At 44.0% G+C, this 17126-nt stretch overlaps 1 protein-coding gene across 1 annotated transcript in view; it reads right to left on the bottom strand.

Annotated features, from left to right (window-relative positions):
- Nucleotides 1-17063, bottom strand: part of MFSD9 (major facilitator superfamily domain containing 9) — a 19912-nt gene extending 2849 nt beyond the window's left edge. The window contains exons 1-6 of the mRNA XM_008587066.1: nt 16980-17063; nt 12593-12680; nt 11475-11518; nt 5910-6039; nt 2963-3172; nt 3-457 (exon numbers count right to left, since the gene is read on the bottom strand). Of these exons, the coding sequence (XP_008585288.1) occupies nt 3-457; nt 2963-3172; nt 5910-6039; nt 11475-11518; nt 12593-12662 (909 nt within the window). The 5' untranslated portion in view covers nt 12663-12680; nt 16980-17063. The remainder of the gene's footprint in view (nt 1-2; nt 458-2962; nt 3173-5909; nt 6040-11474; nt 11519-12592; nt 12681-16979) is intronic.
- Nucleotides 17064-17126: the final 63 nt, after the last annotated feature.

A 17126-nucleotide genomic window follows, 5' to 3' on the forward strand; every position in this document is an offset into this window, starting at 1 on the left:
GCGCAGGTGAGCGCGCCCGAGCGCAGCAGCAGCGCGCGGGTGTCGTGGCCGCACAGCCGCAGCAGCGGCCCCAGCGCCAGGCCGGCCAGCGCCCCCAGGCCGCTGCTGCAGCCGATGAGGTAGCCCGTCGTCCTGGGCCGCACGCCGAAGCGCTCCTCCAGGGCCAAGGCGAAATTGCTGTGGAACAGCATGACCGCCACGGCCATCAGCAGGCGCACCAGGTATATGTCCCACATGGCAGAGGATACCAGGCTCCGCATGTCGCGCAAGGCCCGCACGACTTGGCCCCAGGGCGGCCGAGCAGCCTTGTCCCGCGTCGGGGCCCCGTGGGCGGTGGCCGCTGCCCGCGCTTCTCTGCAGACCGTCTTTCCAGAAAGCGCGCGGCTCTCGCCCGATCGCTGGCCGCCCTTTGTCCCGCCGACTTCGGCTCCACGCCATGGAAGCAGCCACACGAGACCTGTTGAAGCAGCAGGAGACCCGTTGTAAGAGGAGGCTGGTGCACTGAACTCAGACAGTGCCTCTCCGGGGGAGAAGCAATCATTCATGCTAGATTACTCATCTGTACACTTTTACACTAGACTTACTCGTCCGAATGTTTAAATCCAGCGTTTTACCATGTTCACAGCTCCATTTCGACTGCAGGATTCCAGCAAAAGACTCTCCACCTTTTAAAGAAACACCAAAACGACACCTACAAAACACTCACTGTTTTCTCTCCAGCTTAGAAGCATATGACGGGTTGCTGTATCCCATCACTTCATATCTAAATTCTTATGTAAATTTAAATTCTTTCCTTCATTAACTTTCTGATTATCTACCATATGCCCACCCATCCAGCCATCCAAACATCCAGTATTTATGGAGGGCTTCCTAAGTCCTACGGCCTGTGCTAAGCGTTATGAATATATTAATAAACAAGACAAGGCATATGAAATCCCTGTCCTCAGGGAACTTAAAAGGGGGTTGACAATAGGCAATTAGAATAGAGTATAAGGGCCACCCTAGGGAAGCCACAGGCTGCTATGTACAGTGACAATGGCCTTTGCTTGGAGGGTGGATAGAGACAACCTGACAGTAAGGACCCTAGGAAGCACCTGCTTGGGTCCTCTCCCTATCAGGGTCACCATGTTCTTTTTTAGGTCACAACTACAAAACCTGAGGGGGCACATTCTCCTAGGCCACAACACACCACCTTATGCAGCAGATCTGACCGCCATTCAGGTCATCCTACCACGGCTCTCGGTATGACTGGCACATTCCTGCCTCTTGTATTATTTATCCCACACCATCCAAATAGAATGACCTCTTGTCAATCTATGTCCAAAAATGTACTTAAAACTGAACTCAAACTTGCCATTCTACGACATTCTTCCAAAGTCATTGCTACAGGTTTTAGGCCTTCAGCACTTAAAAGATCAGCCTGGACCAGTGGCTATCTAGTGCTACTTCATGTTGTTTTCAGGGGCTAAATTTGCATATGTGGTCTCTCCAAATACAGTGCAAGTGCTTCTGTCACAGACAAACATATTACAGAAAACCAACCACGTGAGAGCGCGGGTCTGAACTTTTGGTCTATTCATATCTGTAAAAGGGGCCTTGGACAGGTCAAAGAATCTTGATAAAAATGTGAAAAGAACTGTCACTGATGGATTAGAAGAGTACAATTAAAACAATAAAAATGATGATAATGGCAACTAACAACTATTGATGTTCAGCCTGAGCAAAGCACTGGGATAAACTGCTTACAATGCAAAACCTTTTAGTTCTCATAAAGAGTTTTGTTGCCCCATTTTATAGATGAGGAAACTGAGGCAATTTGTCCAAGGCTCATACTAAAAAGTGGCAAAGGAATTCGAACCTGAGTCTGTTAGACTCCAGAGTCTGAGTTCTTAACCATTAGAACAGAAATCATGGGGAAAAAAGACATGAAAAGTCGGTCTACCAGAAAGCCAGTGGGGCTGGAGCCCATGGAGAGAGGGGGAGAGGGCTGTGTGAGGCATGTGCATCGATTACCCTGATGGGAAGCCACTGTTGGGTCTTGAACTAGGGGATGGCAGAAGTTTCTACCTTTTTTTTCCTTCACCTCCATAATTTCATTTGTTTTTAATAAATCCATTAGAAATAAAGCAGATGTTTTCATTTAAATTATAATTGAAAGAAAATGGATCATGCAAAAGAATGAAATTAGAACCTTAGCTTACACCATACACACACAAAAAAACTCAAAATGGATTAAAGACAAACATAATACCTGAAACTGTAAAACTTAAAAAAAAAAAAAAAAGAGGAGTGAAACTTCTTAAAATTGGCATGGCAATGACTTCTTGGATATGATACCAGAAGCACAAGCAATGAAAGCATAAACAGACAAATGGGACTACATCAAACCAAGTTTCTCCAGCAGAGGAAACAAATCAGCAAAGTGAAAGGCAACTTGGAAACAATCACTAAAGTGAAAAGCAACCCATGGAATAGATATGATCTGCAAATCACATATCTGGTAAAGGGTCAATATCCAAAATATGCAAGGTGCTCCTACAACTCAATAGCAAAAAACCCAAATCACCCGATTAAAAAATGGGCAAAAGATCTGAATAGACATTTCTCCAGAGTGGCCAACATCCATACGAAAAGGTACTCAACATCATTAATTACCAGAGAAATGCAAATCAAAACCACAGTGAGAAATTACCCCACACCCGTTAAGAGGGTTAGTATTAAAAAAGAAAAAGAAAAAGAAAAAGATAAGTATTGGTGAGGATGTGGAGAAAAGGGCGCCCTTTATCCTGCTCGTGGGAATGTAAACTGGTGCAGCCACCATGGAAAACAGTAGGGAGGATCCTCAAAATGACTTTCAATTTTGAACAAGTCTGCCTATTCTGAGAAAAACACACAAGAAAATAGGTAGATTGGTCTGTATGAGTACACAAAACAGTCCTCTCATGATTAAATGACAGTTTACCGGCATTGAGAATGAAGATGGAAAAACAGACGAAGGCTGTTAGATAAAATCCGCCATCTAATTCCGTGAGATATCCGCCGACCACGGGGCCCAAGATGAAGCCCACACTCGATGCTGTATTGAACTGTCCAATCACAAGTGGCCGTTCCTTCTCTGTAACCAGGTCAGAGAGCAGAGCCCTTGAGATGGAAAGGGTGTGTTTAAAAATGCCTGCAAGGAGACAAGAAACATGCTTTGTACGTTTTTCCAGATGATAAGCATCTCCCTTGTGATCCCACACTTAACCTCTACCCCGATCTCCATTTTCTTTGAAACTCTATGGCCTGCAGATTCCATCCCTTAATATGTGGATTCCTGGTGTAGCACCGTGATCCTAGGCAGTCACCTTATCTCTCTCTGGCAAGCAAGCCCTCGAGCCCTTGGCCTGCTGGCCTCCCGTCATGACGTCCCAGCATCTCCAGTCCTCTCTGTTATCCAACTGCGAGTCATGGTGGCCCCTCCGTTCACCCACAGAACAAATATTTACTGCATGCCTGTTGTATGCCCAGCACTGATCTTGACCCTGAGAGAGAGCCCTGCTGTTCTAGAGCCTGTACTTTCCCTGGAGGAAATATAGAATAGATATTAGAAGGTGACAAAGGCTATGGAGAAACAGAGCAGGGAAGGGAACAGGGGAATGAGTAGAAATCTGATGGCACTGTCGTCTAACCAAGACCAACTGACTTCCTACTAATAAGAGGCTTGCAAATGTGTTGACACCAACTGAAAGCCATGATATGACTGTTATCAAGAGATTAAAATATATGTAACAATGCTACACTCCTCACACTTCTATGGATGCATGTGACTCCTATGCCCCCAGGCACCCATGTGCGGAACAAACATGCTCAGAACACACTGATGGACTCTGGTGACAGATTGCCCGTCATTATGAACAAGACACAGTTGGAACTCAGTAAATGCTATGGGCAGGTCAACCGGCATCACTCTTAGACATGATGCAACAGAACGGTTTTCCATGATCCCCCTCGCAGGAAGTCTTGGCCTGCACATCACAGAGCCGCCATGTGCTTCAATGCATTAGTCCTGGTTCTGTTCCCAGCTCTGTTTCAAAATTAGCGTGGGTGTTTGCCTGATAACAGGCCTCTTTGGGAAGCAAAGATAAATTAGGTAGAAAGACTCTGTCTAGACCTGTTTCCTTAAATGTGAGAAAGGACTGGGCTAGAAGATGATTCTTAAGAGGTCTTATGGGAATCTTGTAATTATTTTTGAAAATATATGTGTCAGGTTCACCTTACATACCTGAGGGAACAGGACTGTGGCAAGTGTCCTGTGAACAACCCAGACTAGGCTTCTCTATCTTTCAGAGCTGGGGTAGTGGACAGAGAGGAGAGGGGAAAGCCAGGTGTCTAACTCAGACACTTCAATCTCAGGCACATTCGAAGTCAGTGCCTCATTTTCGGGCCACCAGGATCTGAATCCACAACTGCCTCTGCGCAGCAGAGCCCTGGCAAAGCCCCTCCCGCCTCCCCGCGAGGGCTCCCACCTGTTCAGGAACCACCAAACCCTGTGAGGATTACACGGGCAAGAAGGAATTTTGTGTATAGCAGTCCTTGTTTGTAAGCTCATGATGTTCATGTTAAAAGAACTATCACTACTTAAACCAGGCCCATTTCATATTGAATAAAAACATTTTAATCCTCCTCATAAATGTCTACTCATTTATTAACAGTTCTAGGTTCATATTCATCTCCCTAGCCTGTTTCTTTAGAATTATGAATAGTACATACCACTGAATGCTGGAGTGCATTATACTGTAGAAAAACACATTGCTAACAAAACCAAGAATGCCCAATGAATTTGACACTAGATGCACACAGATCAGTTCTCAAGTGTATTTTGTGTTTGGTGGTGTGGTTTGTTAGGAGGACTGACCACATTTAAGCAAAGACCTTCATAAAGCATTTCTTTAGTCAACAGAAGGCATGGTATACATTTTGGAGGGTGAACTCAATATGACTTTCAGAGTACAAATGTATGCCACAGAAATGGTTTGTAAATCCCAAATGGGCTGATCATTAACTATATGTTAAAATGACGTAATTCTGCTCTATTCTTCTGGGGTGTTAGTTAAAAATGAGCAGCTTAACTGAATGTGGGCAGACGTCCAGTGCTGCGGACTTGTCGACCAGGGTAGTGAAGTCTGTTGGTGCTCCAATGGGTAAGGTAAGGAAGGAAACACTGCCACTCCAGGGCTCTAATCATGAAGAAAGGCAGAAAGAACAAAGAGCTTCCACAGTCACATCCACCCACCAGTCACTACCCGGCATTCACGAGTGGTGTTTTAAAGAAGAAACAAAATGCTTCAATGAATGGACAAAATAAAAGCTATCTCAAAATGTCAGTAATAGTCAACACCAGTCTGGAAACAGAAAACTAACCTATGAGCTGCTACATTGCAGTCCTAGTCTTCCTAATCAACAGCCAGATTCACAGGGAAGTACAGAGGTAAATCTCCATGTGAAGTCAGCAAGCCCACTGAGGAAGGAAATAACAGCCACAGTGCTGGCCAAAGACATTTGACAGACTCTTGCTGGCTGAATGTAAAGAGAGGTCAGGAGGAAGGAGACGAGTCCCGATGCAGCAGCACAGCTGTGCACACTGACCGACTCTGCGGGGCTCCGGGCTCCATCAACTACAAGGTTTGTAGCTTGGGACAAGTTAGCAGAGCCCCTGGGCAAAGGGAAGTGCTCAGTACACAGCAGCTGTTAGTGCTACAGCTACTACTGTAATTGCTGCTGTCACTCACTCTCTTTATCTAAGCTCTAATCAAAGAGGCAACGTGAAGCAGGGACAGGCTTTCTATATAGAAACAGATAGATATATATAGACAGATACGTAGATTTATTTTTAATTAAGGAGCACACACGCACGGGCCAGAACTCACCTGCAGGGACTCTTGCCAGGACAAACAGGAACACATTGGTGGCTCCTCCAAGGAGGAGGTAACCCAGGGCACTGAGTAGAATGCACGCCAGCAAGGAAGACCGTCTTCCGACCACATCACTCCAGCAGCCCTGAGGAAAGCAGAAATGGAGGAAGCCCTTTGACACACTCTGCAACCAACACAGCCACGCAAATGGCCAACACAGTGCGACCTGCTGGAAGACGTCAGGGAATGTGATTTAAGATCCTTAGCTGCTCAGTTCCGTTATGCCACTTGCCAGAGTGAGTTATTTTCTCTGGTGTTCCCACAAGGTGAGTGGGAAAATACCACGTGGTTTTCTTCATCTAAAAAATAAAGCCTGATGGTCTGGTAGCTGAGAACAGCTGAAGAGATGGTGAAGTACATAAAGCCTCATTTTTGTCTTCATTCTCATTACTTTATGTAACCAAATTCCTCAGAATATGAAAGAATGGGAAAATACCTCATAATCACAAACCTACATATGATACATTTTAACACAATGGGCAGACAGTACGCTCGATTTTGTGACTTGCTTCTTTACTTAACAATATGACTTGAACATCATTCCATATCATTAAAAATTTGACTTTGTTATCATTTTTCATCTTATTCCATATTCCACTATGTACCAATATTGATTTAACAAGTCTAGTTTTTGTTATATTTTTAGTGCTTTATTAAAAATATAAATAATACTATAATAAGAATCCTCATAGCAAACTCTGCAACTTTCTTTGAGAATTTCCTTAGAATAAATTCCTAGAACTGGAATTGTCAGGTTAAAAGGCAGACATATTTTTAGTCATTTGACATATATGAACAAATTTCTCTCCAGGAAGGTCTACAATCCCGCCGATGTGTAATGAGGAGAGTCTCCATTTCCCATGCTCCAGACAACACTGCTTATTGTCAACTTAAAAACTCTTCAAATTTGTTACGTGGCATCTTTTTCTTCTCTTCCTGATGAGAGTTCTTTTACGTATGTACTATTTGCATTTTCTGTTGAGAGAAGCAAGCAAAGCAATGTGCCTGCCAGGGACAACTCCCACATCTGAGAAGCCGGGCACCCTCCCAGGCTCGGGCTCCCTCCTGACACACTCTATGCAAGTGAGAGTGTTCACTAGGGCCACAGAGGGGGCCCAGGATGGAGCTTGCCCAGCAGGGAGTGGCCTGTGTGATGGTGGCCAGCTGAACCCCCAGCGCCTCTCTGAGAGTGGGAACGCGAGGCGCACGAGGGCCGAGCAGCCCACGAGCAGCGGAGCCAGAGGCAGATCGGGGAATGCTGAGTAGGCAGAGGCCTGTGAGGAAGAAAGAAGGCACAGGAGGGTGGTGGTCAGTGCTGCACAGACTCCTCAGGCCCTGGGGAGGGGTCACAGACACCTCCTGGGATAAAGGGCAGCAAGGTGAGTGGAGCTCCAGGGCCACCTTTGCAGTCGCTCTTCTTCCAACCCTGTAGCAACATGCTTAGCTAAGATCGAGCCTCACTCCAGGCTGAAAGCTCTGGCCTATAAAGATGCAACTGAAAGTCACTGGGCAAAGCTTCTGAGGAAGTTCTTTAGAGGTGGGGCACATGGTGGCCAACTCAGCCTTTTGCTCCTTATCCTCCCCTTCTTCCTGCTTAGAACATTCCAGGGATGCTGGAAGTTGAGCAGCTGGCTGGCTGAGGACCGTCATGCAGAAGACAGCAGGAGCCTGGGCCTCTAGTGGCAACCCAGACACACAGACGACCTGGGGCTTTGTACCTCCTTTTTCTTCTCCAAAGCCTCTGGAAAGCCCGTTACTCCCCACAGACTGCATCCTAACCAATGTGCCCAGCTCAGAGTGCCTCTACATACTGAGGTTATGGGTGAGGCTTTCTTTTAAAAGAAAAGAAACACGTTTAAAATAAAAATTGCTAAACACTATGACAGCAACAGAGCACTGTCTGAGGAGGGTCAAGAACGGGGTCCAGTGCTGTGACACCCTGGATGAGCCTGGTTCCCAAGGAATGCGCTGGTCTTCACTGGTCCTGGCTTGGGGTGAATGAGACTGCTTCCTGCTTCCCTCGTGCCTCAGTGGCACTCTATAACCTTTCCCCACCCTCTCAGTCAACCACAGATTCTCAGCCCACCTTTCTTCCTTGCCAAAGCCAACTCTACCAGCTCATGCCCTTTCCCCATTTTTATTCATGTGTTTATCTTTTTCTTAAGGACCTAAAAGATTTCTTTACATAAGGATATAAACTGTCATAAAAGCCCTCTATAAAACATTTTGAGGGTAAATCTTCCGAAATATTGTCATCCTCCTACAAATGTCATCAATCATTTTCCCCAATTTTCATTTCAGTGGATTTTAGAAATTAGCCACACTCTTCTATCAGGGAGAGGGGTCACTGGCTTCCTTGTGCTCACAGGACAGCGGTACAGTCTGGTTCTCACACTCTGGGCCAGCCTGCCTGGGATTAACTCTGAACCCTTATCATTACCTACGCCATGACCTCAGACATATTAGTTTCTCTATCTGTAAAGTAGGAATAACACTAATATCTACGTCAAAGATTATCTTCCCCCCCCAACACTTACTATATGTGCTTACTATAAAATGAGTCATTAACTACACACAACCACCCTCTGAGACAAGTTATTATAAGGATTAAATATAAAATCAAGTGCTCAGACCAGGGCTTAACACATAAGTACTTAACAAATGCTAATCATTTTTATTAAAACACAGATATTAAAAAGTATTAGCCAAATCTGACAGAGAACACCTTTTCTTCATAAAGATTTCTTCTTAAAATTAAAATCTTTTTATAAAACTTAAAATATGTATTTTTAAAAGCATTGGTTAAAAAGGAGAAAGGACATTTTAAATAGCATTTCTTTATCTGAAGCTATTAAATTCTAGGCATAAGGTTTATGAAATGTGCTTTGTGTAAACATAATAAAACAAAGAATCAATTTGAAAAACAGGGTAGGGTTCAGAGTTGGCAATAAAAATTCACATTCATAAAATGCTAACTATGTACAAAGTGCTCTGATAAGTGCTAATGAGAAACAGGGAAAGACGGAAAGAAGGAAGGGAAGGAATGAAGAGGAAAAAGAAAGAAAAGAAAAAAGAAAAGAAAAGAAAAAAGAAAGCCAGCAAGCAAGCCTGGTCTTTATGTCAACGAGGCCAGAGCCCAGTAGGAAAAAAGCATTTGAGTAATTAACATACACTGTGGCCTAACAGATCTAATATATATACACATCAAGTATTGGAAGCATTTTGGAAGGGAGTTTCCAAATAAAGCAAAAAATGTGCTTACTTAGATGTAGCCCCAATTTTTCTCTCACAAGAACATGAAACACAACATTTTGCCCGAGAAGTGCATTACTCTCCAGTACAATCCCATAACTCTCGTTATATATTTACTTCTTTACATAATTAAGGCAATCGCAGATGACTTTTAGGAAAAAGTAAAATGGATTTAGTGTCTGGATACTGAGATTAGGTGACTTAGTCAAATTACTTAAACTGTGTGAGTCTTTTTTTTTTTTTTTTCCTTTTTGTCTTTTTTCGTGTCCGGCAACGGATCGCAACCCTCAGTGTCGCGCCCGTACCGGACCAGGACCGGCAACGGGATTGAAACCCTCGGTGTTGCGCCTGCACCTCGAGCGGGAACCGGTCTGTATGTGGGATCTGAACCCTCGGCGGGAGCGCCGCTGTGCTCCCAAGCGGCGCACTGTAGCAGTGAGCCACCGGGCCAGCCCTTAAACTGTGTGAGTCTTTTTTTTTTTTTTTTTCCTTTTTGTCTTGTTTCGTGTCCGGCAACGGATCGCAACCCTCAGTGTCGCGCCCGTACCGGACCAGGACCGGCAACGGGATTGAAACCCTCGGTGTTGCGCCTGCACCTCGAGCGGGAACCGGTCTGTATGTGGGATCTGAACCCTCGGCGGGAGCGCCGCTGTGCTCCCAAGCGGCGCACTGTAGCAGTGAGCCACCGGGCCAGCCCTTAAACTGTGTGAGTCTTTTTTTTTTTTTTTTTCCTTTTTGTCTTGTTTCGTGTCCGGCAACGGATCGCAACCCTCAGTGTCGCGCCCGTACCGGACCAGGACCGGCAACGGGATTGAAACCCTCGGTGTTGCGCCTGCACCTCGAGCGGGAACCGGTCTGTATGTGGGATCTGAACCCTCGGCGGGAGCGCCGCTGTGCTCCCAAGCGGCGCACTGTAGCAGTGAGCCACCGGGCCAGCCCTTAAACTGTGTGAGTCTTAATTTCCTTCCACATAAAAGGGAAATAGCAAACTAGTTTGCTAGATTATTACAAAGTTTAAATGAGAATAAAACTATTATTGTTATGCAAATTTAGTACATGAAAGACTTCAGAACAAGATAAATCACAGAGTGGTTATTTACTTAAGAATTCATATGGAATCTGACTGAATTCCTTTACAAAATAAATTTTACAAGGAAGAAACTCTGAGGAAACATAAGTACAGTATATGCTGTTCACTAAATTTTAGGCCTCTGGGCCAACCATGAGAATAAACTGACTACGCCAGTGAGTGAACTGCCTGAAACAGCGGACACAGAAGTCTCCAGACCAGGTGGCCAAAGCAGAGTGCACAAGGGACAGAGAAGGGGAAGCTCAGCAGAGGTCTCTGAATTTCTAACAATTGAGTGGTCAGAAGCACAGGAGAGTGACAGGATCACCGCTGCATCTTTCTGCTCCATGTTGCAGACATACAACCAACCATTCCAAATGGATCCTCCGGCTCATATTCTTGAGTCTTGTAAATAGTGAAGCATTTAGTTAGAAATGCACTTCAAATGGAGTTCTAGAAATCTGCATGGATATAATTACATTAGTCCCCCCAATCCGTTCCACAGTTTTGTTTTCAGTGGTTTCAGTTACCTGTGGGCAACCACAGTCCAAAAATAGGTTAGGGAGCACAGTACAAGAAGATATTTAGAAAGAGCGAGCCCACATGCACATAACTTTTATTACAGCATAGTGTTATAACTGTTCTACCATTAGTTATTGTTGCTAGCCTCTTACTCTGCCTAATTTATAAATTAAACTTTATTTTAGGTATGTATGTATAGAAAAAAATCTTGTGTATATAGGGTTCGGTATTATCCGTGGTTTCACACATCCACTTGGGGTCTTGGAATGTGCCCCCTGTGGAGGGGTGACTACTGTATTATCAAATAAAACAAACAATAAAATTGGTAATAACCTTTGTTTACATTCTTTTCTCCAGTAAAAAGTTAGCAGAGAATTATAGAAAGAACATGTTACAATTTAAAAATTATTCTCATCCCAGATCTATCACTGACTCAGTGTATTCCATTCAGAATAAGCCATCTGAGCCTTTTTGGCCTACATCTTCTCATAGGTCAAAGGAGGCGGACAGACATCAGAAGGATCTTCTTGATCTAACAGCATTGTGTATTCTGCTGATCTACACACCTACTTTTTGGTAACTCTCAAGTGTCCGATATTACTACAGCCATGATGGATGAGTCTCAGAGGCATACAATTATGTTTTCAAGATGCATTGCCAGATGGAAGATAACTTACCACAAATGTGCTAGAAAAGAATTGCAAGATGCCATAGGAGGAGCCTGCAAAAAAAAAAAAAAAAATCAACAAAATCAATAAAGTCAGCTAGACCCATCATGAAAATCGATTAATGCGACAATTACACAGAAATTAACAGAAAAACGTTAAGGAAAAAAATACCGTTTTTTAAAAAGGAAATTGCTCCACATCTTTTTCTCCCCCTAGTTAGGAGAATTTAAGTAGTACAATTTTAAACGAAAGGCCTTCAAAGTAAAATTGAGGTTAGACAAAACAAAGAATAAAATCAAGGTTTGACCTTAGAGACAGAAAGATAGTCCTCCTTCCATTATGTGAGAACTGTGTAGCTCCAACTTATAAAATTATAGAGAGAGTACTCAGGAGAGTAGAAATCTGAATTCTAGAAAAATTCCAAGTCTTAAAATTTTTATATTGCCACATATGTCTCTAACATTCTACAGTTTTGCAAAATGTTTTAATTTTATAAAGAACTTACAAAGTTCTACAGAGTTCTTTTACTTCCATTATCATGTAACGGGTCTCTTCTGCTTTTCCTAAAAATCGTCATGTTCCTGGGTGGTCCAGGGAAATAAAAATCATGACGTGGACTATGATTTAACAAATATTATGCACAAAATTGTCCCCCAATATTTGCATGTACAGCTTGTGAATGAGGAAGGGTTGTTAGTCTTAATGATTTCTCATTAATTAGCACAGTCCGTTCCCTGCTATCTCCTGCCTCTTTCGTAAATCACTGACTTCCAGATGAAATTTTTGTGCTGCAAAGGTAGAGAAATCCTACGGGCCTCTAAGGTGCGTTAGTGGTGGTGTGGGAAGCTTATAGCTAATTTGCTAAGTCTCACCAAAGTCCTTTCCCACAAGGTAGATTGTTTCTCCGTCTCTAAAAAACCATCCCACCTCTCTGAACATAGGTTGTCTAGGAAAAGATGAATTACATTGCGGTAGGGTAATATTTTAAAACATTCTGGAAATTAATATTATCTCGTTTCCCACTTACCTTGGGTAACATTTGGCTATACGACTCAGTTATTTTCAGGTAAATATTCAAAGGGATTTAAAATTCAGTGCTCTGAAAAGGAGCAGTATCAGCCGCTCACCTACTATTCCAGCAACTGTCGGACTTGCTCCAAGAGACCTGACGTGACGGCTCAGCAAAGGGATGACCATGCTCACACCAAACAAATCCTGAAAGAAAACAAGCACTGATTAACTGAAATAAGTAACCAAAGCCTAAAGTTACGTAGTGACTTTATTCCTTTTTGTCTTTTTTCGTGTCCGGCAACGGGATTGCAAACCTCGGTGTTGCGCCCGCACCTCGCTCAGCCAGTGAGCGGGAACCGGTCTGTATGTGGGATCCGAACCCTTGGCGGGAGCGCCGCCACACTCCCAAGCGGCGCGCTGTAGCAGTGCACCACCGGGCCGGCCCCTGTAGTGACTTTAAAAATAAAACCAACACCTAAAGTCTTGAGAAAACAAGAAATCATAACTGCATTCTATAGTATGCCACAGTAATCAGCTGCCACCTGTACTGCTTGGATTACCCTGACCTAGGATTCACTTTAACTTCGGCTTCTTTGTGACTGATTCTTAAAGTTCTAGGAGGAGGTGCTACAGAAGTTCTTCAAATAAAACAAACGAATGAACCAACCCCCAATTCTCTGTGGACAAGGAAGTGGGAAAGGATGGAATAATAAGCAATTCGTATTTTTTGGTGAAGCAGCACTTGCTTAAAAATATGAATTTCCTCCTGGAGTTAGAGAAGATGACTAATGTCCTAGGACCTATGGTTTAGTCTTATAAGGTGTATCTAAGAAGAAAGGCTCAGTAAAGCAGGAAGGAAAGAGAAGCCTGGTGTATTGGGGGAGGTTGACCGTTTGCAGTTAAGTCATAGAAAGTGCATGGGCTTTGGGGTCACACAGACGGTTCTTGGTTCCAGCTCCGTCACTTAACAGATGTATATCCTTGGAAAGTTAGTTAATGTTACCAAGCTGCAGTGATATCATCTGTAAAAAAGGGGGCTAATAATACCTGCCTGGTAGAAATATGATGAGCCTTAAGTGACACATGGTTGGAAAAGGTCTGACATACAACAGAAGCTCAAATGTAGTTTCTACTTTCTTAGTCCTGGGGAAAAATACGAGACTATCAGCTAGGTATTCTGACGGAAACTGTTCATTTTTCCTTTATATTTTGTTCTTATTCTCACTTCACTTGATTAGCTGCTACAACTGGTTTAGTGGGAAAAATGCACTGTACACACAGAGTTTTCTTTTCATTCAACTTAAATTCCTTCTCCCATAAACCTGGTCAATTGGAAAGAAAGAATATGCATGAAAAATATATTTTCTTTGGTCCCAGAGTTAATCTTTTTGCTTCCCCGACCCTGACCTCCCATCCTGGTAGCTGCACATTCACATAATTATAGAAACACAACTTCCACATTCGCTTTTTGGCGGTCCTTTTCCAAGGTTACATCTTTAGATGGCCACATATCTAACATCCAGTGAGTCTTAAACAGCTCATAAATTCACACTATCAGAACATTGGTTTATTATATTGATTTTACTATTACTTAAAATTTCTTTCAAGTCTGAGCCAATTTCTTTTGGACTTTACTGTCAGTTTTGTCCCATCAGCCTTCTGATGCTTACATCATTTAAAATACATTGCATCAGCCACCTACTGAGTCTTCTCAACCACTCAGAAAAGAAAATCGATTGTCCAAGAAGTTCCCACCCCCAAAATTCCCAGTACCACATATCGTTTAATAATTAAATGGTTATTCTAAATAGAAGATGAGAGAGAAATATTTAAGACAACAGGCTGAGATCTATGGAAAGTAAATATGAAAATACAGACCCATAAGCAACAACTGATGATCGGTATTATTTTAACACTTTGTAAGTCTGAAAAATACTATCTTTCTCCGACAAGGCCAGCCACTGGCTCTTTCCTCTCAGGAAGTTCTGTTCTAAAATTGTCTTCTCCTTTATTATAAAAGGCGACTCCTCTCTTTCTCTGAATCCACAGCTTCTTCAAAAGCCCCATCTTTGAGTGCACACTACATTTGGCAACTGGTCATGTGTGTGTATCCATTTTTAGGAAAGTCAGGTTACAGGGGGGCACTTAAACCTTTCACCGAACATCAACATCTCTCAATGAAAATTGATGGATACATACATTCAAAAGTTTCAGGACCTTTTTCAGGGTAGGAACCACAGTATTTCTTGATGAATGGACTACCTCAATAAAAGTGAATTATCACCTGACCAAGGCTGATGAAACAGAATATAAATCTCACCAGACATCTGGAGAAAAGAAGGGGCTAAAATCATAGATCTTAGCACCATCTTAGCATCCTAACTAAACAGGCCTAAGGATCACGTTAGTATTCCCTCCAAAACAAATTAAAACCTCAAGTACAAATAAGCTAAAACCAGAACATTTTGGCAAATTATTTCTCTAATCTTGCTTCCTTCCTCTCCCAACGAAAGACCATTTTCCCAAGAGTCTTATAACTAAGTTATATATAATATTCTGCAGATGTTACCTAACAAAAAATCATTAGGTCCTTCAAGGATACAAAAAGCCGCATATATTTTAATTGCTTACAATGTTTTCCATTAAAAAAATTCCCACTCTTTTAACTTTTGGGAAATCTTACATTTTTTCTTAAAGATATTAGACATGTAATGATTCTCTTGAATACATTATTAAAGTTATTAAAATTTTACATCAGACTTGCTAGATCAGACTTGCCATGTGCATGGCGAATGGAAAATAGAGAAGCTGTGAATATTCAAAACTGCTTTGTTTTACTGTCAAACTCAAACTATTTTGAATTCTAGGTCATGTTAGTTTCCAAAACTCTCCAAAACTCTGAATTTTTCAGGTGAGGGCCCAAATCTTTTTCATCTGGCAGAACCAGCCCAAGTAGCTTCTGAGGTAGGGGTGCAGGAGCTTGGGGTCCACATCTCCTACCAGCCAACTCCCTTTCCACGTGTGAAGAACCACCCATGCTCACTGGTTTTGACTTCTGGATGACTAGAAGTGGAAGAGGCATCTACATCCTGAGACTGAACTAAAAAAAAAAAAATCAAAGGTACAGGGGAGTCAGAAGCGGTGCCTGGCTCTGAAATGAAAGGCATTGAGCCTGAGGGCGGGCCAGGACGCAGGGTGGGACCTGCAATGTTAACTGGAGGTAGATAGATTCTCTCTAAAAAGCTGACGTCCCTGAGTCTCATGGCTCTGTGCGTACAGTCCTTTGGTGAATATGCTTTTTCGTGATCTTAATTAATTCAGCACAGAACCTTTATCAATTCTTGAACACCTTGCATGGAGGAGGCAGGAGAGGTGAAGACTGCTTCTCTGCTCCTCTCCTTCCTAAACATGGCTCAGCGTCCTAACTGCTCACCTCCTTGAAGCATCAGACTGGGGGGGAAGTGATGGTCTTAAACTGCATCTGGGCAGAAAACATCAGTTCCTCTTTGCCAGAGCCCAGGGCCATCAGATACTATCCTCAAGGCCTCAGGAGAGTGCCTTCTCCCACTGACACTACCTAACCAGCTCCTTTTGCCCTCAAGATACTGTCCCAGCAAAGAGGAAATCCTACTGAGTCCTTATTCCAGCTCTGTTCTAACCTGGATTAGCTCACAGCCAGGGCTACTGAACCAGGCCTAGACTTGGAAAGGGAGGAGTGAGATGGAGGATCTAGGTAGGGTTCCTGCAGATAATGGCCCAGAAACTACCAACATAGTAAGACTGTAAGCTCCTAGGTGCAGGAAGTGAGTATTACAATATTGGAGCTCCCCAGCACCTACCCATGGCAGTTGTTCAGAAATTCCATGAATCAGCTTACTAAACTTTTCATTTTACCTGAGAAATTACTACTTAGGGACCAAACCAGGACAGGGACACATGAATTATGATGAAACCAAACCTGTGTTGTGCAATAAACAGTTTGTCAAAAGGCAGATGTGTACAATTCACCGTGGTTTGCCTTTTCAAACATTCAAGTCAACCAGAAACCCCAATGAAAATGTGTTTAAATCTGCCCACGTGGGGCTATCCACGGCGGCGTTCCCCACCTGTTCTAGTGAAAGGATCTGCGTGTCCCCACCGCACCAGCCGGGCTTTTCTTAGCTTGCCCGCTTGCCCAAGCCCCGCTCTCTGCCCTGCAAGCGCTGCTCCTGCCACGACACTTAACACCTGGGATCACCAGGATTCACACCTGAAGCTGCTGCAGGGGCTTCTTAAAGGACAGGGAGGGGCAGGGGCGCGGCACTGGGCTCAGGTGGAAGCTCGCGGGGCGATAAGGCAGCGTGGCCAGGTGCGTCCTGAAGGGGGTGACGGGCAGGAGGCGGCTTGAGACACAGGGCGGCACCACGCCAGGCAGATCGCGGGTTCCCAGCCTAGGGAGCCCCAGGAAACAGCCCCGCCTGGGTCCCAGTCCCGGACGGCCCCGGCCCCAGCGCTCGCACTCACCAGGAAGCCCACCAGGTAGAGACACAGCAGGAAGCGGCGCGCTCGCACGGCGCCGGGGCCAGCAGCCCCCGCCTCGGTCCCCGTCCTCGGCTCCTGCCGCGGCTCCGGGGTCGCCGAGGCCCGTCCCACTGCGGAGCCCAGGCTCTG

This window comes from Galeopterus variegatus, unplaced genomic scaffold (assembly GCF_000696425.1).
Source record: "Galeopterus variegatus unplaced genomic scaffold, G_variegatus-3.0.2 Scaffold4240, whole genome shotgun sequence".
In the NCBI taxonomy this organism is placed as follows: Eukaryota; Metazoa; Chordata; class Mammalia; order Dermoptera; family Cynocephalidae; genus Galeopterus; species Galeopterus variegatus.